The 21,607-nt window shown below is 39.0% G+C and overlaps 1 protein-coding gene across 1 annotated transcript in view; it reads right to left on the bottom strand.

The window, feature by feature from the left end:
- gabra4 (gamma-aminobutyric acid type A receptor subunit alpha4) overlaps window positions 1-15,929 on the bottom strand; it is a 41,756-nt gene extending 25,827 nt beyond the window's left edge. Inside the window, exons 1-6 of the mRNA XM_017704055.2 lie at window positions 15,435-15,929; window positions 15,075-15,193; window positions 11,818-11,885; window positions 11,110-11,330; window positions 10,811-10,893; window positions 5,738-5,881 (exon numbers count right to left, since the gene is read on the bottom strand). Of these exons, the coding sequence (XP_017559544.1) occupies window positions 5,738-5,881; window positions 10,811-10,893; window positions 11,110-11,330; window positions 11,818-11,885; window positions 15,075-15,193; window positions 15,435-15,520 (721 nt within the window). The 5' untranslated portion in view covers window positions 15,521-15,929. The remainder of the gene's footprint in view (window positions 1-5,737; window positions 5,882-10,810; window positions 10,894-11,109; window positions 11,331-11,817; window positions 11,886-15,074; window positions 15,194-15,434) is intronic.
- Window positions 15,930-21,607: the final 5,678 nt, after the last annotated feature.

Below are 21,607 nucleotides of genomic sequence, written 5' to 3'. Positions count from 1 at the left end.
GAGCTTAGAGTTCACCACTTGCCCCAACACTGTAATATCATCTCATTTAAATTATTCAAGTGCTGTGAAAATGTACAGCACTTCACACACACTCCACTATGGCAAATATACATCTGAGGGAGATCCGATGTACACATCTGAAGAGTAACATATAGATATAGAAACATGTGAAGGGTTTCGTTGCAAAACACATTATAGACCAGTTTCAAAGATTTTTTTTCATGATATATATTTTGAGAGTGGCCACATACAAGAAATATCAATGCTGTGTTATGAGTAGCACCATGTTTATTAGAGAAATGAAAATATGTTTTACATTATATGTCAGATGTTACTACTTTCAAAAACTTATATCCAAAATATCCTCAGGGTTTACTCCCTGAAAACATGCAGAATATTTTATAACATATATGAGGTCAGTCTCAGTCTTTTCATCAACAGAATGTGCACTGTAAATAAGCAATGAGCTCAATTTGCACTACTCAAAATTTGCATGTGAATAAAGTCACATTAATACGGTTTTGTCTTTCAGTTTACAAACAATCTAGTTCCCAAAGATGTTGGGATGCCATGAAAATGTAAATGAAAACAGAATGCACCAATGTTTAAATCATTTAAACCCTATATTTAATTGAAAATAGCATAGAGACAGATTATTAAATGTTATTTATTTTTGCTTTGTTTTACTGTATTTGATCCCACATTCAAAATTTTTATGTTGCTCTGTCCAAAAAGTTAGGACAGAGCAACAAAAGACTGGTAAAGTTGCTTAGGCTGCCCTAACCAAGGGGGCGAACAGACATTTGACCCACCAACGTGATGACGCCCCACTACTTTTGAGCTCAGGATGCACATAAAAACCTCTGCTTTCCCTGAACTGCATAAAGCGCTGACCAGCACAAACAGGCACAGTTAAACACAGTAGCAGAACCATTTAGAATCTCCATTTCAGCTGGGAGGCACTTTCAGACTTGCCTTGTTGGTGCAGACCCGTCAAACTTTTTCTTTAGTTTGTTTTGACTTGCAAAACACTCCACATATACTGAAGTCTGCACCAATAAACTAAACCATGCTAATTCATTTTGCCGTACTGTCTGCACAATCTGCTGCTTTAACATTTTAAATCGACCTTGGTTAAATTTGATCTGGGATACACATAGACGATAAGCGTCTCTATTTTCACTCATGTGTAATTTAGTCCACTTTAGCCCTTGCAGTCCACTAACTGAACCAAATGAAAGAGAAAAAGTGGTGCGGTATTTATAAAATAATTTGGGTTTAAAAACAGACATTCTTTACAGTTGTTTGTTGTTAGCCAACAAATAACTGCTATCAGAGGCTGCACCTACTGAAGCAGCATCAAAACATACACTGACACTGTTCGTGATCAGGTTCAGAGGTGTAGCTTAGATCAATACTCAGTAAAGGTTTTGATACATAAAATAGTAAAAGCACCTTCCCCAAAACAACTTGAGCAGATACAAAAGTAGCAGGTTTGAATCGGGTTAATTGGCTTAATTTCAGCTCTTCACTCAGCCAGCCCCCTTTTATTTTTTTTGAAACAATATGTTTTGCTCTACTACCTTTGGAGATGCTACCCCACAATGGTTAACTCGCAAGAGGTCAGTAAACATCCAAAAGCAACTGAGCCTTTCAAAAAGTAAAGACAGAGAAGGGTTCACCACTCAGTGAAAGACTGCAAAGGCAAATAAAAAATTATTAAAGAATAACTAAAAAAGAATTTCTCAACATAAAATAGTAAAAGAACTTGATGATTCATCATCTATGGGACATAATAGCATTAAAAGATTCAGAGAATTCAGAAAAGTCTCTGTACGCAATCGACAAGGCCAAAAACCACTATTGGCTCTCTGTGCCAATTTCGGGCCTTTTGACATGATTCTCCAGTGGAAATAACTGCATGAGCTCAGGAACACTAAAACCATTGATTGTGAACACAGATCATCACTGCATCCACAAATGCAAGTTAAAACTCTACCAAGCAAAGAAGAAACCAAATAAGAAGTAACCAGAAACACCGCCATCATCTCTGGGCTTCTCTGATGAAAAGTGGAAAAGTGTCCTGTGATCTGACCAATGAAAATTTGAAAATCATGGACACTAAAGATCATCTGGCTTGTTATCAATGCACAGTTCAAAAGCCAGCATCTATGAGGGTATATAGGTACTTGAGTGCACATGGCATGGATGACATGAATGATATATACAGCTTTTGGAGCACCATGTGCTGCCATCCAGCTGATGTCTTTTTCAGAGAAACCATGACAAACCATATTCCACACATATTACATCAGCATGGCTCTGCAGTAAAAGTGTCTGTATGCTAAACTGGCCTGCCTTTAGTCCAGACCTGTCACCCACTGAAAACATTTGGAGCATTATGAAATGAAAAATACAACAAAGGAGACCACTGAGTAGCTGGAAATATGACAAAGATGACTGTTGAGCAGCTGAAATCTTATATCAAGCAACAATGGAAAACATTTCACTTTCAAAACTATAGCAACTGTCCTCTCAGTTCCCAAATGCTTACAAAGTGTTGTTAAAAGAAGAGGTGATGCAACAAAGTGGTAAACATGCCCCTGTCCCAACATTTTTGAAATGTGTTGCTGGGTTCAAACTCAAATTATGTAACATATTTTTCAAAACCTTTTTCAGCAAATTTTTCTCTTCAACATTTGATAAGTTGTCTTTGTACCATTTTCAATTAAATAAAGGACAGAATGTTGGATAAATATAGAATCTTTGTATTCTGTTTTTATTTATGTTTTGCACAGCATCCCATCATTTTTGGAAATGGGTTGTAGTTATTATTGTGTACAGTAGATAAAGTTAGGGATCAGGTAGAAAATACCTCATAAACTATCAATTTACTTTTGCTCAATCATTTGTTTTTCCCTCTAAAGTCTCAAGAATTTAATGCATTTTATCAAATACCTCTAGGACAATGAACTTCTGACAATCAGTTAAAGTTAACCTAAAATCAAAATTCATCTTATTTAAATATTACGCATGTCATGGATCTGGGTTGCAGCTCACTCACTCACATTTAACAGGTTGAATATTTTCCACAAGGGGATCCTATTAATGGTGAAATAGCATTTAATGCTTCACATTAATGACTCCACATTATCATAATGACAAGTTCATGTACCGTGTCATATTAACCCTTTCATAACTATGATAATTTTGATCTGAATGCTGCATTAAAATGTGTCAAATTGTGACACAACAATCAGCTTTTGTTAGACCCATTCACTAAATCTCTCCTGCTGCTTTTTCCTCCCACGGCATACAGCGTGTCCCCAAAAAACACAGCCAAAACATGGGAAGAATTACATATCTGCATTAACTGATCTAAGCTGTTAGTCTTTATCAGTGATGTGCAGAAAGCAGAGTTACATACTCAAAATTAATGCTTCGACTGTACGTACACACATGAGCACATACAAAATACACTCCTATGATGCTCGCAAAGATTAACTCAGTCAGCCCAAAGCTGTGGTTACACTACACAACTTTTACCTCATTTTAATCCCCAATTCTCAGTCTTTATGAGTCTGCAGATGTTGGAACTGTCAGAGTCAACAGCTGGGTGACCACAGTGGCATGCAGGGACCTCAGACTCAGGTTTATTGCCTCTAGATCAAGTTTCAGACCAGTCGGGGTACATTAAATATTTTTTGACCCAACAGTACACAGTAAACATTTAAAAAAGATTGCCCTTAAAAGGTTCTTTAGTAAAGGCAATGGTTCTGTTTAGAAGCACGAGTTCCATATATAACCATTTCATACTTAAAGTGTTCCTTATATGGTGATAAGGTCCTTCATGTACATATTAATAACTCTATGGCACATCCGTCACTTTTATAACCAATGTCGTTTGCACCTTGCACTTTGCTCTGTGAATTTATTTATTGGCTGTTAGAAAAATCTACTGCACTGCTCCATCTATAGATAGTTCTTTACCTTGTATACCACCTATAGAAGTTCTTATACCCTTATATATTTTCTATTCTTCTGTGTTTAATAGATGTCGAATATGTTTCCTACTGTATTGTGTTTTTGCTGCTGGATGCCTAAATCTATCTATCTATCTATCTATCTATCTATCTATCTATCTATCTATCTATCTATCTATCTATCTATCTATCTATCTATCTATCTATCTATCTATCTATCTATCTATCTATCTATCTAGATTGACAAAAAGTTGTTTATGGTTCTTTGAAGAACCTATTTGAAAATGGTTCTATATAACACCAAAAAGGATTATTCTAGTGTTACGATGTAAAGACTGTAACAATAAAAGAATCCTTTTTGGTGCTATACAGAATCATTTTCAAAAAAGTTATGTGTAGAACCATAGACAACACAGTCTCCCATCAACCTGAGAAATCATATCACCATTCAAAGAACTATATAAGCATGAAATGGCTCTATACAGAACTCATGCCTCTATATAGAACAATTGCCTTTACTAAAAAACACTTTAACAAACATTTGTTTTAAGAAATGGTATATTGGTCAGTGATTCAATCTGAACAGACTCCTATAACATCCAATTAAAAAGTGAGAAATTACAGCAAGAAAAATGATGAAGACACTTGTGTGTGTGTGGCAAAGCTTTTTAATGACCTGTGTACAAGGAACAAGCACAATCGAGTGCATGTATGTCTAAAACTCTAAAACTACAAATAACCACACAAATCACACATGACTCTCACTTACGTATGTTTACCTGTAGCAGCAGCAGAAAATGGCTTCACATTTACTTTTGTCTTCTAGTAATGGGAGAATGTGTGAATTCATGCCTGTTCAGTGAGCGCAGTTTGGTTCAGCAACAACTTAAAAGTGTACAGGTTGTGGTCCCAAGTCATTAAGTGTGTAACCTACAATATCTTAGCCAAAGAGATCTGCAGAAACCAGTTGGCTAGCGTGAGATATCCACTCTTTTTATAAACTGTTAGAACTATCAAAGTCATGTAGAGCATCTAAGGCTTAACATAAACGGCCACCAGAGCCACCCACTCAGATCTAGCCTCGCCAAGTCAATGCTGCCTCAATGGGCATTATTACAAACACACGATAACTGAACTATCTCACCACCAAATCTCAATATAATATTTCTGTCTTCACGTCCAGAATGAATTACATTTTTAACCATTTTTAAACACTATACATTTGTCAGCTCCAGTGAATAATAGCATTACAAGTCATCAAGTTTCACTGCTTTATTCAAAAGTGCATCTTGCTTGCATGTAACTCAGTCTGCTGATTCTCCTTAGCATTTGTGGAGCTAATGCTGCATAAGAATCACATTCTAGAACTACAGCTACACACGCATTAAAAGAGTTCACTCTGGGTGGACCACTGGAGATAGCCAGAACTTAGTTGTGAAAAGGTTAGATTAATTATATAAAGTTCTAAAATTATATAAATATTATATCATTTAAAAGAGAAATTTCTTAATCTTCCATCAAAATGTAGCAACTTTTTCCTGCCTTTAAAAAATGTTTACATCATCATGCAGCGGCTCAGAGACCCTCCCAGACATTGCGTTTCATTCATAAATACATCACAGGAAGGGGAGATGTGCTATGATTTCCTTTTCATGTTAACTTTAAAATCCGCACAGCAGGGATGCCAGTTACACTCCTCAGCTTCATTCATGGTTGTGAAATCAACTCACAGTGAAAAATAAGTGTGCATGTACCTGTGATGGACTTGACGGTTTCACTGGAAACAGTTTGTCCAATCAGATCATACTGCACAAGGCTGGAGGATTCAGGAGGGACTTCCACTGAGTGTTTAGGTCCTTTGGTCCATGTGTAGATCATCTCAGTCTTGGGGTAAGCATCTGAGAGACAATACAAACTGATTTTCAGAGGGGTTTGAAGTTGGACAGGCAACGTGAGTAAGCAAGAGGGGAAAGGAATGGCTTCAGAAAGCTTGAGAAGAAAAAGGCAAGAAGGAGAGCTGATCTGTTCAAAATGAGGGTGAGGGGTGAAGAAAGAAAAGCAATATCTGAACACATAAAACGATTACAATGAATATGTGATGCATAATGCATTTATATCAGAGTGCGGATGTGTGTGCTCATTTTAGAGAATATAGGGCAAAGCACAGTGTTTATTGACCCCTCCCTCTTTCTGCTGTCCACCGCAGTGTAACATCTATCAGCCTGTCCCTTCTGCACAGTGCAATCGCCACCCCTACATGAAGAGGGACACTCAAATGAGCACTCATTCAAAAACATGAGCAGAGCAGTAGAGTCCACTGGGCTGCAGCCCTATACATAAGGAATTCACTTAAACAGATCAGACTCGATTTTCATTCAAGAACAGTTGTGTGAGCTCTACATTTTATTCATAAAGTTTTTACTGTTTTATTTATTTTTAATCTTATTATTTTTATTTTATGTTCTGCAAATGTTAGTGCACAGTTTCCATTTATTATAACTAACTTTAACATATTGGGAAAAAAACTCAACAAAATATGTGTCAATGTTCACTTTTACATTAACACTAAGCGCTGGAGGTCATTTTTGTGTCGGATGCCATAAGAACCCAGTTACATCACTACTAAAATGCCCAGAATGCCTCACACTTCAAAAGTGGTGATTACATCTCAGCAGATAACTTGAAAAGAAATGACTATAAAGAGATAATTACAGTGTATTTTTTATCATTCAATAATTTCTTGCTAACAAAGAAACTTGAAATATTAGAGTCGCAGTGATACCACTTTTTTTCCTTCTGATACCGATACCTGATCCTTTAGTATCAGTAAATATCACTGTCATTTGTGCTGTCAATATTAGTGACTTGCAGTGTTGCTTTTTTTTTTTTTTTTTTGATTGGTTGAAGCGACGGACTGCAAAACCCCGCTGCTGAGTGATACAGCTGACCAACAGGGGCCCCGCAGGTAGGGCTAGTGGACTCACAGACCCGGCTAGCAGGCTGCTATGCTAAAAGCTAAATAGAGGCTAAATGCACTCATCACTCCGAGAGTCTGGCAGTTCCTTCCACTCTTTCAATAACATTAACTCAGACTGTAAGTGACCACACCTCAGCAGACGAGTGATTACCGAAAGAAGAAGCTCAGCCATTCAGGTTAGTATGTTTTTCTCACTAAATGCTTCCATGACAGATTCTGCAATTTACTGCTGCTTGTCATCCCACACCGCTGACATGTTAAGATCTGTCTACTGGTGTGCACGCATGCCTCAAAAATGGCTTTGTATATATCAGTATCCCCATCACTGTTTTGGGTCCGATACGATACAATAGTGGTATTGGTACAACACAATGATATATTAAATAAAATGCCTAATATCTTGTGGTGTATTTTATGTTTATAATGACTGAATGTATACTGCATAAGTTATTACTGGATAACAATAATTATTAATTTGATAACGGCAGTGTATGTCAAGGTGTTGTGTTTGATAGACCAGTCTGTCCTCCTTTGAGACCTTTTCCTCTCTCTCCCTTTCTCTCTCTCCCTCCCCCAGTGCCTACAGCAGTGTGACACTGAGTTGAGAAAGAGTGTAGCAGAATGAGAATGAGAAGGAGGTGTGTATGAATCAGTGTGTGAACTGGCTGGGTTAAAACATACTCATATGTTGATATGAAATAATTAAGAAATGACATGAATTAAAGAAGGTAGAATGACAAAATACAATCACAGAAGAAAACTGACATCACTATACATGAATAAAATTTGCTACATCAGTTTTCTCCTTCAGTGCACTTACTTTTCATTGCAATATGTGATGTAATGCATTTCATTTATGTGGTAATGACTGACACATTGGAATCGTGTGTCCTGAGGCACATTGAAGAACCATAGTGACCTTCTTAGCTCCACAGGAGTCCATCAGCAGCTCCCTGAATGCCTGTTTTCCCCCAGGCCCACTAAGACAGAGAACCGGCCTGTAGATGCTCTATAATGCCAAACCCAGATTGATGAAGCAACAGAAAAGAAACGCAGAATTAGTATGTCCTACTCCTCAATGTCACAAGCAGCTCGGGCGGCAGTAGGAGGGGCTCCGACAAACCTCTCTCCACTCCAGCTTTCTTTTTTCCATCTCCTGGACTGATTTTATCTCCAAATCTCTTGGCTTGCCACGATAAAAAGCACCCTGCTGTGCACCAACCACAGATTCCTCCATCAGAGATTAATTATTTTTTTCTTCTGCTTTTTAGTTTTTTTCTTTTTTGCTGACTGACCATTGTCAAGGCTGGTGCTGATATAGTGATTCTTTGAGTTTTGAGCAGATGATCTAATTTTGTATTTACTCTCTCACAGGCAGAAAAAGGCAATTATTCCTCACACTCAGAAGGGCCATTTTGTATCCCTGCACATACTAAATGGAGGGAAAAAATCAGCGAGTATAGCTTGGAAATTAAACATCAGCACTGCTTTACAAGGAAGAAACAAGGCAGTTTGTGGCCACATCAAATTAGTGTCTCTAAATATGAGCCACTTGCAAAATAGTCCTTTTACTTGCGACCATCTGAATATATTCAAGGATAGTTGCAATGAAGCATAAACTTCCTGCAAAGAAAGTATTATCTTTTGCAAAAACCTTCTCATGCTTGAGCAAGTTTTGAATCTGATCTTCCTCCAGACATGTTTGTTCCCTTCTTTTTCTTTCCCAGTCCAGTTTGAAACTTGTCTTCCTCTCAGGGTTTTGAGCCTCGCATATGCAAGTACTTCCCCAGCTACACAACATTCTCCCATTGGCAATACTTGACAAAAGAAATCCAGCTCGTGGGTGTCTTAAGCCCCGAAAGCTGAGAAGTAAACTCAGCTTGAATGGCACGATTCATAACGAGTTTCTGCAGATTTAAAAGTTTTGCAAAGTCACAGAGGTCATGTTCTATAGCAGCATAAATCACACAATTCAGAGTGTGCACATATATGAACATAAAGGAGTTTAACTATGTCATATTTTTGGCCGCACATGTTGCATTTGTGTATTTGAACACATTTATTTTTGGACTTTTGCTGTAATCAGAATTAATTTAAAAATGAAAAGAACCTTGTAATTGGCTGTTGTTGGAACAAAACCTCGTATCCTCATTTTTGACATTTTTCCAGTTTTTGCAATAATTTGAAAATACCTGTTGTCCTTTACATTGTGTGTAAATTTCATGATGACTGGACTAAAAGAAATGGCCGAAAGTCAAAGTTCCATAGACTTACACTGAAAGCAAAGTAGGTTTTTCCCTTCTCCTGTAAAGTTACCATTTTGGAGATACGAGATTTTCTTCTGACAACAGTGATTTAATAAACTGCATTCAAACGGACATATCAAGGTTGTTGGCAACACTTCATTTTAATAATCCCCTACAGCTTATCCGCAAATGCTGACATTGTTAATTAACTGGTAAAAGAGTGATGTAAGCTTCTAAGCACCGGGAAAACATGAATTTGATTATGGGTGGTGCCACAACCATATATGAGTGGAAAACGCCAGACTTTTTCTGGACTTATTTGGGGATAAAACTGAAAAATCTAAATCCAGAAACATGATAATCATAAAAGGTCTGCCGACTTTGACTAGCCACTTGGAGGTTTGTTACATCTACATTACACAAGTGGCCACTCATAGCAAAGCGGAGGGGACAGTGAGGAGCAGATTTTTCAAAACAGAACTTGTTTGCCCTCAGCTGGGTTAGCCACTGTGAGGTACCTGGCTAGCCATGCTAATTTTGTGATGCAGAATCTTTCTGAGAAGTATGAACTAATAACAACGACTACCATAATCTGTCAAAATTGTATACATTTGCTTATGATTGGATGCTTCTTTGGGGTTCTAGTTCATTCAAATGATAGTAATTTAAATTACAGATAATCTTCTCAGCATTTTCGATCCATGGCTCTGTCTCATACTGCAGTATTTCTTTCTCACCGGGGGCAACATTGATGAGGGCTTCTTAAAAACGGTATTGGAAAGAATGGCAGGGTGATATAATTGCCAGTGATACATTCAGAGACTGCTACCATAGTAGTTATGACACATGCATGTCCATTTTGAACCTAGTAAAATGTATCAGCATGTGAAATTGGAGTTTTCTGTGTGCTACTGTGTTTTCTATTACTCTATAAAAGAAGGTATCTTTGTTGTATGGACGGTGATCATTTCTGAGTGAGTGTGCACACATATTAAGAACAGAATTCTGATCACGTATAGCTGTTATTGTTTCGTTTAATCAGTAAGAGATGTACCAATAGAAGACAAATGTGCTATTTTGGGCCAACATTTAAGGTTTAAGGCACATTTAGGTTTAGGAAAAAGTTTAGGTGAAAGTAATAGACATTTACTTTAGCATAAAGACAAGCTGTGCATCTATAAAGCATCTACAGTGACTCATTAAAAAAGAAAGTTTTACCCTGTTAAACTAAGTAGTACACAGTCTAATGATTTCTCTGTAACATAATGAGCCTGATCCAAATCCATGGTTTATTGTCAAGCCCTTCATAAGCTGAATCAGGACCATTAGAGGCATTAGAGCAGGAGAAACTCTTAAAAAGTGCAGCATCACAGTGCTTTTGGCCTAGACTTTGACATTGTGAAGTGGATAGAATGCCTGAGAAATGAAGCAATATTGAGCTCTGCGCTTCAGAGTGTTTAGTGATCATAGTGAGAAAGGTGCTATTATGTCCTAAACTGTTGCAGTCGCTTTTCTATTTACTTAGTCACCATATTTGTTATCAGCAACAGCAAATTGAGCACACTGGTACAAGCTACTCACAATAAAAGAATGAGAAAACTTACAACTGCCAAACTTCAGTGGACAGGAATGGCCATCCATGGGAAAATCCACAAGCTTCATTGGACACTCTGCACTTATCGTCAACCTGCACAGCAAAAAACACACACACACACACACACACACACACACACACACACACACACACACACACACACACACACACACACACACACATACAACAAAAGCACATTTTAAACAAAGTTATTGACTGACAAAAACACTTTCCTGCTTTGTTTGGAACTGCTTTGAAAGATTTCCACAGCTCCACCTTGCATATATAAATTTTTTTCAAGCATATTACCTCATGGTGTAGAGAATGGTGCCATTTTTCATGATTCGGAAGAGCTTGTTTGGGGCGGTCATGTTGTGGGCCACTGATCTTTTGCCGTTCCTGAAGAAGGTGTCTGGAGTCCACACTTTAGTCACCATCAGGTTGTTCAGCCGCAATATCTCGATCGGCCCCTCATACTTCAACCTCTGATCAACCCACGTCTGCCGGAAAAACACGTCCATTGTGTACTCCTAAAAATATAAATCAGACCAGTTAGATATGAGCTTCTTCAAAGTTAATAACCTCTGTGACCTTACAGGTATAAAATGACAGACATCAGTCACATAAATGAAGGTGCTACCAATTTGTTTGAACTGCTGCTTAGTAAATTGACACTTCACAGCACTAATTACATCATGCTGGAATCTTCAACTCTAACCAACGACCGTCATGGTGCACTGGAGATTCACTTGCTGATTATCAGCATGGTGTGAATCCACATCATTACACATCATTTCTGTGTGACAGATGCCATGATTGACATTAATCCTGGAAATGGATTATTACAGAACAAATCAGACATTTATTCAAAGATGGACATGGATGAACACAAGCACACACAAACAGACTGATAAGTGCAAACAAATAGGTTTTTACGTTTAACTGCAAAATTCCTTCCTAAAGCCTTCTTAGAAACCATTATAACATTCTATCAAATGGTACTGATGTCATACATACCATTTCCACATCAGACACTGGGCCAAAACTGGTGACGTAGATATCAGTCTTCACCTCTGTCTCTCGACCTATTGAGTGACAAGCACAATGACTGTGGAAAATCCTTCTCCATGTGTGTAAACATGCGAGTCACATAGTTAACTATTTTGCATGTTTTATAGGCCAAACTCACCCCAAGGATTAAAGCAATAGTGTGGCCAAAAATAAAATTCACACAGCTTTTCTCTTATCCTAAAAACATGTTTAATGCCCAAAGTTTTCTTCTTCACTTTTGAGCTCAATCTGAAAGGCTAATGTAGCTAACCAGTAATAAAGGCTTATAGTCACTAAGTAATCTCAAACACACTTGCTTAAGTGGTTTCTGGACCTCAAAGTTATACTCATCTATAAAAATGGGTAAAAGCATGTGACAAAGCTGAAAACACTAGTAGCAAATTATACAGAAGCCTAAATTATGTCTGTACTTTTGTCTGTTTGTCAATTAGGTTGGTTCTAACATTTGTAGAAAACTTATATTGTTGCTTATTTAATCACATTAATTAGACACAAGGCCCTGATTAAGTTCAGACTTGGTATCCACCAGCCTTTGATATCTAAAGTTTGCATCTATACTTTTGCACTCAAACTACAAGGCAAATGTAGCTAACAAGTGATGGAAGCTTATATTCACCGAGTTAGCATTATGTAAATTATATACATAAATCATCAAATACTTGCTTATATGATTTCTGACACAGATATATTGTTAGGATATACTGTTATCTATAGAAATTGACAAAGGTATGTCACAAAGCTTAAAACTGGTCTGTACTTTAGTCTGTTTTTGTTGATTAGTTGATTATAATATTTACAGAAGAATTTACATAGTTGCTAATTTAATTTTATGTATAATAAATAGATAAAGGCCCTGTTTACACTTGGAATTAACAAGTTACATCTTGGATGCTTATCCAATGGCCACATATAGTTGAACTGTTTAATTAGAGGATGGGTACCATGCATATTTACTACGTCAATCTCTTTCTGTATTTATTGTCAGATAAAAAGGTGCAGCAAGCTTATGTAAATGTAAGGGCTGTTATTACCATTTAGATTGCATGGATTGCTAAAACAGCTTAAACAAACAGGATAGGAAATGAAAAAATAAGCTACGCAGATGCTTTAATCTCTACTGTGATGACGCAGTTGATTAGGAGGTCGATCAGTGTCGTACTGGGATGCTTTAGAGCTCAACATACAACTGTTATGTGGTCATATATGTTCCAGACCATCTCTGAAGATGGTTTAAGTGATCGGATTTTGATCGGATCAACCAGGATGCATGTTAATGCCAGGTGTAAACAGGTCCTACAACCTGCTCAGTGAAGACAGAAACCTCGTACAATATGACAATGATTGAAAAATAAATAATACAATGATAAATAAAAATAAACAAAATAAAAAATATTCAAGTGAAAGAAGTAAGGAATTTGTAATGCCATTAGTTTCTACTCAAAAACATTTCCCTAACAACTCTTTCAATCCCTGTGTGAACTGGAAATGATGGAAGCTTAGACTCATTTATGTATAACAATGACTGCTGGTTAAATGAAGTGTTTTGAGCTTTTAGTGATGATTGTACATAATCAATGGCTATTGGTTTTCACATTCAGGACTTGGTCTATGATCTTTCGCAGAGCAAAGTACCCCCAGCCTCCTTCCTCCTCTGCACTAGAACATTCAGTACGACTGCTACTCTTGTTCTGTTATTTGATTGCTCAGAAATCTCTGATTGTTGCTTTGAATCCAACAACAAAACTTGGCATCCACTTAAAAAGGTTCTCATGTTAATTCTCTCCTTTCTCAAATGCTGAACATGACAGATCTTTGATCCATCTGAACCTGTTCTTGAGGTAGCACACTTCTTCGGTTACAGACATTAGGGAGCAAATTTGATTCAAATACTGAGCGAATGGATGAACCGTGGGTTTGTGGCTGAATAAGGCAAATGCTGCATCTGATTACCCCATACAGCTGAACGTTCTGAGAGGAAACAGATAAGAAAAAAAGGAAAAAAGTCTCTCATTTAAGTTCTGCTGCCAAGTTTTAAGTACCATCAGGACCAACAATCAAACCTAAGTATGGCTTAGGTCCTTCAACTCCTTCCAAAATTTCTCCAGCAGATATTCTCTGAACCCAAATCTGTCATGAATAGGTGGCTTTTGATGAGGAGAATCATATTGAGTTCCCCAGGCCTACTTTAGTTTTCCAGTCATCATCACAAAACTGCACAACTCCTATTCCTTCATTCAGACCATGATAGGCCTAAAAAACCCTGCAGCTCATTGTTGTTTACTGTCAGTCCATGACAAGGACAAGTCCAGTACCAAAGATCAGATGCACCAGCTGCCTAGATGCATCCCAGCCTCTTACATGCGTCTCTAGCTAACAGCAGAGCTCATGCCAAGTGAAGGTGGGAGTTCTATTCAGGGTCATAATGCTCAGCCTCTTCACCAAAGTTATATAAAAAGGCGAAGGCGCCCAACCCTGAAGCTTCATTCTAGCTTCTCCAGTGGAGCACTACAGAACTAAATCTCCAGGATCCAAAAATAAGGAGCATAATAAGCCATCCAGAGAGCTCTCGTCCTGCATCCTGCAGTGAATATCAGAGTCCAAAGGACTTTAATGAAACATTATAAAGGGGTAAAGGAGTTTAAAATTTAACCCTCCCTGGAGTTTAAGCCGATCATAATCTATGCACACACGCTCTAAGCACAGATAAAGGGAATAAGCTTCAAACATTCAGTAGTGGGGTGGAAAAAACTCCCCGATCACATTTAACGAGCAAAAGTGTCTGTAAAAGTGTGTTCATACAAAGAATTCTGATGCGCGTTTCCACAAACTAAGCAAAGACACGTCCAGATCGAGTCCAGTGGTTTAAGCGCTCACGCACGCGCGCACACGCAAATAAAAGAACATCTGCACTCTTCCTACTTAAACAGTGCGCTAAGCGGCTTTCTCGGGGCTATTACATAACGAAACTCCACTAAACATCCGAAGGCACCGATCTATCAGATACGAGGAGAACCGTGCAAGTGCCAGAGCTCACCCACACCTCGGAAAATAGTCTCGTGAAAGAGGCACGAGGGACCATTAGTGTTCCAAAAACGTCCCCTAGCAACGTCCCTAGTAAAACTACATTGAAGAACTTCACCAGCGTTGACTGATCAATGAAGACCCCCACCAGACTGGCAGCTGAGCGCCTTTTTCATACGTACCGCCGAATCCAGGTCGAAGTCTGTTGTCATAGCCGTCCAGTAGTCTGTCCAGTATGCGCGTGAAATTCTCCGGATACAGTCTATCCTCCTTCTTGAGCTGTCCTGATATTCTCTTGATGCTGCAAACAACACACATACACACAACACACCACGGCGTTACAACGCGCCACCGAGTTGCGCACGATGGGCAACCACAATCACCACTTTTTTGCACTTATCACTATCAGAAACTAAGCTCTGCTCCCGCGGCTCCGCTCGACGTTTGGGCAGGTTGGAGCCCCTCGCATGGTGGGAGCTGCTGGTGGTCACATTGGCGAGGGGAGCAGAAGCGCGAGCGCAGCGGAGCACCTCGGAACTCACCAAGCCGTCACGCAGAGCAAGTAGAGGAGAGTGGAAATGGAAGCGGGGTACATCGCAGTCACCGTCTCCTTCTTGGCCGAGACCATGTTTGCATGCCATACTTTTTAAGCTCCTTCACATTTCCCACGCGCACTGATGCCTCGTCCACGCCGAGCAGGATTATGCTTGAAGCGAGGAAGGAGCGGCGAACTTAAGAGGCGTCTGCTATTCACCGCACGCGCCCATCCGAAAGACCCCCAAAAACTCTGCTTCTGGTGGTGTTGCTGAGGCCAAAGCCGTGCGTAAAACGTAACGCATGCAACGTAAAGCGTTCCTTTCACGGCATCGGGTCGCAGCGAGAGCGGATACGCTGCGCGAGCTCCTCTCCGTGCCCAAAAAGTGGGCTGCGGTCAGCGAGCGCGAGCGAGGAGAGAGCCAACATCCAGCACGAGCTCCAAATGCTCGCGCAGCTCCTGCGCAAGATCGCTTTGGCCTCGACTACAGGGGCGACTTACACAACACCCCACCACCCCCCCATCCTTACGCACACACACACACACGCACACGCACACACGCACATACACACACGCACATACACACACACACACATTGTGAGGTGTAAGAGGCAAGTCATATCTGGTTTAGTGCTAATTGATAAGCATCCCAACAGGAAAGGCGCAAATTCCAGTGTGAACTTGAACGTATTTGCCAGTACGTGTTGTTAGTGTTAGTTAACGTTAGAACTACTATGTCCCAAATCAGCTGACCATCTGTCGTTTATGTGAAGATGTAAAAGGTGCCATCAGAAGCACTGGAGCACAAGTCTGGGCACAGAAATACGACACCCTACATTCAAGTGGGTCAGACTTTGTCGCAACGGGCTCGTAACAAACACAAACGCGCGCGCACACACGCGCTTTCACAGGTACAGTCACACTGTACAGTAAGTGGGACAAGCTGCATGCTGCTCCGCAGATTTCAGTGCACCTGGGAGAGGACGAGGTGAAGTCTTTTGAGGAATGTGTGCGTGTGTCTGCGCCTGTGTGCGTGTGTGTGTATGCCCTCTGGGTGGGGCATGGACTGCCATCCTGGGAAGAACAGTATGTTTGCTTTCCAAGCTGTCAGCCATCCCAGTTGGCTTTGCTGTTTGCTCGGCTCTCTTGGGTGCAGCATTCGATGGTAACCATGATAGAGAGAAGCTAATTAACACTTTCAGGCTGAGCATGAGACCATAGTGAGTAGCTTTGAGAAGCACCATCCGTGAATTCATACCAGCTAGCACATTATTCACATGCAAGAGGTGAGGGGGAGCAGTCAGCACTACTGAACAGAACTTTAGAATTGAACAAAAAAAGAAGGGAAGCATTACAGAGTGAGAGAGAGAGAGAGAGAGAGAGAGAGAGAGAGAGAGAATGTTGTCTGGAGTCAGAACTATTCACTGTACGCCTTGAATGCATTGTGTAAAAGTGGTGCATGTACACGAATGTTCATGATTGAAATGTGTCAGTCAGCTGGACATGGATTAAATCCGGTATATCAATATAATTCTTCTGAAAAGAAGAACTTAAAGAGAATGATAGATTTAACATATACTTTTATTTTATACATATAAAAAAATCTGTATGAAAGCAGTAAAAAGTAGCAGTAGAGAACGTTTTAAAAACTGTTAATTTACAGTTTTTTCAATGATGGTAAATATCTGTAAAATTACAGTAAATTTAATTGCTTGGAAATACTGCCTTTTACTATAATTCAGCAGTTCCACTATACTCTGACATATGCAAATGTCTCTGGTCTTTACTGTCATTTCTCATTGTAACTTATAAACATTGGATTGAAACATCCAGGTGCCATGGTGAATTGTGAATTTACATACTATTTCCATAAATTAACAACACCAGTGTTAAAATGCAATATATTTACATGCATTCTTAAACGATGAAATTTTACAGTATTCTTACAGTGGAATAAAAGATGCTGCATTGTAGAGAAATTTTCCCATTTGAATTTCTTCTTATAGCAGTGGTAATCAGAACCCAGGGAGATTATATCAACACAAATGTATCTCAAAATGACCAAAGACCTACACGTTTCTCTGATTTTTTTAAATGTAATGTTGTTAATGGTAAAATAGTGCTGATAAATAGTCATAAAAAAAGTTTTCTTTGGGCACTACTTAGTGCCCAAAGTACCACTGCCTTGAATGTACATCTTTCCTATTATTGAACAAGAAAAAAAATACATTTTAGAGCAAAATCTTATCTCAAAACTACTGTAAATCTTTCATTGGCCCAGGGTGCCTTAAGGTAACTCCAGTGTGGCATGTCCTTCATCTTATACTTCCTTGTCTTTTTACTAGCGTAACTGTGTGCAGACATACATTTACAATTGATCAAATGTGGACCTCTGAATGTAGTTGATCTGATAATAAATGACCACAGTGTGTCCTGAGTATGTTTACACCTGGCATTTCACTTGGTCATATGAAATCAGAACATCATCCAAACACTGTTTTTATGTTGATGCAACGTGTAAACCGTCTCAATGAATATACATGCTTCATATCACATCACTGTCTGATTATCTCACCATTTAGAAAGAATAAGAAAACCTTTGAGGCTTGTCCTAATTTAGAGTTAAAATAAGTCAGCATGACCTTTCCTATTCTATTCAGCATGCCTCTCACTGACTCTCAGGACAATATAACACTTAGGTGTCAGGAGAGGTAACAGAGGGTCCAGATTTGTTGGGAGAATCCAGTGACCAGTGTGTATCAAAGCTAAAAAGTGGACTTGTAAGGTGTATGTCTGACATCAGTGTGTATAGGTGTGTGTGTGTGGCTAGCTATCTACTGTGATAATATGTGCGGGTGTGTGAGTGTACACGTGTGTCCTGGACCTCCTTGGAACAGATTCTTGAGCTATGGTCAAGCTTAATACCCTGCAGGAAGAAAGAGGATAACCTAGTTTCATTCTCTCTCTCTCTCTCTCTCTCTCTCTCTCTCTCTCTCTCTCTCTCTCTCTCTCACACACACACTACACATTTAATTAACTATTTAATTAGTGAATTATATACTGTTTTCATGGTGGCCTTGATAATGCATTTGACATCACATTAATGATGCTGTTATCAACTTGTGGCTATTTTGATTTCATGACTTATTTGTAATTAGCTTGAGATCAGATTAAATGGTCTCATTTCATTTATAAAATAATTCCTGCCTAAATACTGCAATCAAGCAAAAGTCAAACAAAGGCTTCATGTTGCTTTTAGGGCTTATGATTGGTTCCGCTCTATTGTCTGCAACAACACACCTCAAACTAAATGGAAGCCATTAGTTCCCATGGTGACGAGCCATTAGAACCCCATGATATTAGACTGGAAAGAAAGACTGGTTTTCAACTAGCGATACCAACTAGATGGTGTTCATAGTAAATATATGATACTTATGATAAAATAATGTTGTGTTTGTAAGTCTGTAGTGACCAAAAAATGCAGGGGATGTGTAACTACATACACCCCACTGTAATGTAACTCTAAAATTCATGTCCTGCAGTCATATTAGATGCTTCATGATGCTGGAATTGATTAGACTGGTTTCAGCAGTAAGGTAGCATATATGTGGAGATGCACTTTAAATTAGTATATCAGCACTTGGGTGCATTTTGGCACTGTGAGTGAGAACATTGCAAAGAAGAGTGAGAGGGTGTGCATGCATTGAGAGTGCTAAGGGTGAGAGAGAAAAGGAGCAAGTCAGAGAGAGAGAGACAGAGAGCGAGATAGAGGCCTCTTTACTTCAGTGCTCATGTGGATAGAGCTCTTATGGAGGCCTGGCAAATGAAACTAATGACTCAGAACTGTGACTCAAGCTGTCTGGTAATCAAATCCCATACGCAAAAAGCATTTGACATGAAAACATGTATATGCACACATACACAAAAACACACACACACACACACACACACACACACACACACACACACACACACACACACACACACACACACACACATGCACACATACACACATCGAAGCAGTCAGTCATTCCTTGTCATCACCTATGCCAGGGTGACAAATCACTGGATCATCGTGGTCTGATGGAGCAAACCTTTCCATTAACCTCTCCACTAACATCATCCTACCCACTACAGTGCAGTTTCATGTGTTCTTATGTTGCAGGATGGTTGTCAAAACAAGTAGATAGCTTATGTTTTGTTGTGATAATATTTTCCATTAACATCTTCCACACCAGTCATACTGCATTGTCTGTCCACTGTCAGAGTGGGCAGCACTTAGTGAAGTAGATAGCCTAACAGCTATCTTCACTTCCTATTATTTTTATCAACATTATGTGATTATTATCTATCAACACTAAAAAGCATCCATATATGTAATTCCTGTTAATAATTTCTTAATATTCACATATAGAACATATGGGTGTCATAGGAATGTAGTAACATACTTTGTTTATGTAGTTTTATATATGAAATCTAACATGTATGTGGTGCAAGCATTGTATGTAGGGTATAGCCTCTCGATGTTGGTCCCCCTACTTGTCAAATCATATTTGCCCCCCAATTTGACCAAAGGGTACTGTAGATCATAGGTACATATAAGGCTATTGTATTAAAATTCAATATTTTTTAAGGCACTGATCTTTGAACTGAACTGGTCTTGTCAGCCAATAAGCATGCTTGTTCCCAACTGGAGACTGGCGGATAAGCATGTTATTAATAAAAATGTAAATAAAATAAAAAAGATATACACAGCGGGATGATGTACAAAATGGGACCATGCAAGACCTGTTAGACCACTAAAACTGTCACCATCAGATAAAAAGTATTTTAAACTTTTCTCATTGAGAGAGATGAGATAATCAAACTTTGTTCTTGCTTCATATCCAAGAGATTTAAAGTTTCTGATCATCCTTCCACTGTGAGATGATAACTCAGTGCTATGGGTCTGAAAGTATGTGGAGCTGCCAAGAAATTGTTATTGAGAAAAGGAAAAAAAGAAATTTGCTAATCAAACAAAAAAACTGCTGGTGTTCTCTGACCACCTAGGAGTCCAGATCTCACAATAAATGTGTTTGGGATTATTTAGATGGCTAAAGGAAAAAAATACAACCAACTTCAAAGACTGAACTTTGGGGGTGTGGAAAAATGTTCCTAAAGATTTCTTTGAAAATCTCAAAGCAAGTTTCCTGAAAAGAACGGACACGTTACGAAACACTTACACAGTACCAACAGGATTTTAAAAAAGGAATAAAAACAAGAAAGGGAACATTTTTTGCAAAACAACAAAAAGCTAAGGATCTAAGGTTTTTAGCTAGAAAAGTATTGGTGAAGTCAAGGTCTTACTATTGGTATTGGTATTGGTATTGAAAACGCATCCCCAGTCCTAGATACACCAATGGTCTAACACAAAATGGTATTTATAAGATTAATGTAAGCATTAAGCATTTTACTGATCTTTGACTGGTTCCTGGACTTTTCATTCACTCTGTATTTGCTGTGTGTCCATTGTGTTCAACATGATCATGGTTGGTTGTGTTTTCTCATGCAGAACATTGCAGAAGCTATGAGGATATACATGGCCAGTTTATATTCACACAGTCCCTGGTTGCACACATACTAAAATCAATAGGCTGTTATGCCTTTATGTTTTCGTAGAAAAAAACATAAACACTATCTTTTATTTATGGTTTCTTTACCAACATTTGTGACGGGAGTGTGTGAAACACAAAATCGACAGTCCATGTTTCAGCTTCACGTGAAGATAAAACAGAAAGCATGAATGTTCAGCGTTGACAAGGACATTGGCAAAAGTCGTAAAATCCATTACAAAAAAGCTGACAGCACTTTCTGCTGCTTCTGAGGTTAGCTTCCCCCTGCCTCCGTACAGAGATAAGGGCGCAGAGGCCGAGCGGTGGAGTGTTCTCGAAATGTTCTGGAAATGTGGCTGTGTTCAGTTTCCGCACAGTTTCCACAGCTCAGCAAAAGCCGGAGCTCAGAGCTGGGACTACATCTGCTGCTGCTGGTGGGGGGTGCTGTCACCGAGGCGATGAGACAGGAAGTGATGCGACAGCCAACTGAGATCATGTTTCCATGAGGGCAAGGCAGAAAAAAGGAGAGAAAAAAAAGGAGAGAAAAAGATAAAAGGAAAAAAAAGTTTTTGTCTCATAAAAGAGAGGG

The sequence above is a fragment of the Pygocentrus nattereri genome, chromosome 8 (assembly GCF_015220715.1).
Source record: "Pygocentrus nattereri isolate fPygNat1 chromosome 8, fPygNat1.pri, whole genome shotgun sequence".
Lineage (NCBI taxonomy): Eukaryota > Metazoa > Chordata > Actinopteri > Characiformes > Serrasalmidae > Pygocentrus > Pygocentrus nattereri.
The sequence above is the reverse complement of the archived record's forward strand: the minus strand, read 5'-3'. Positions and strand labels throughout refer to the sequence as shown.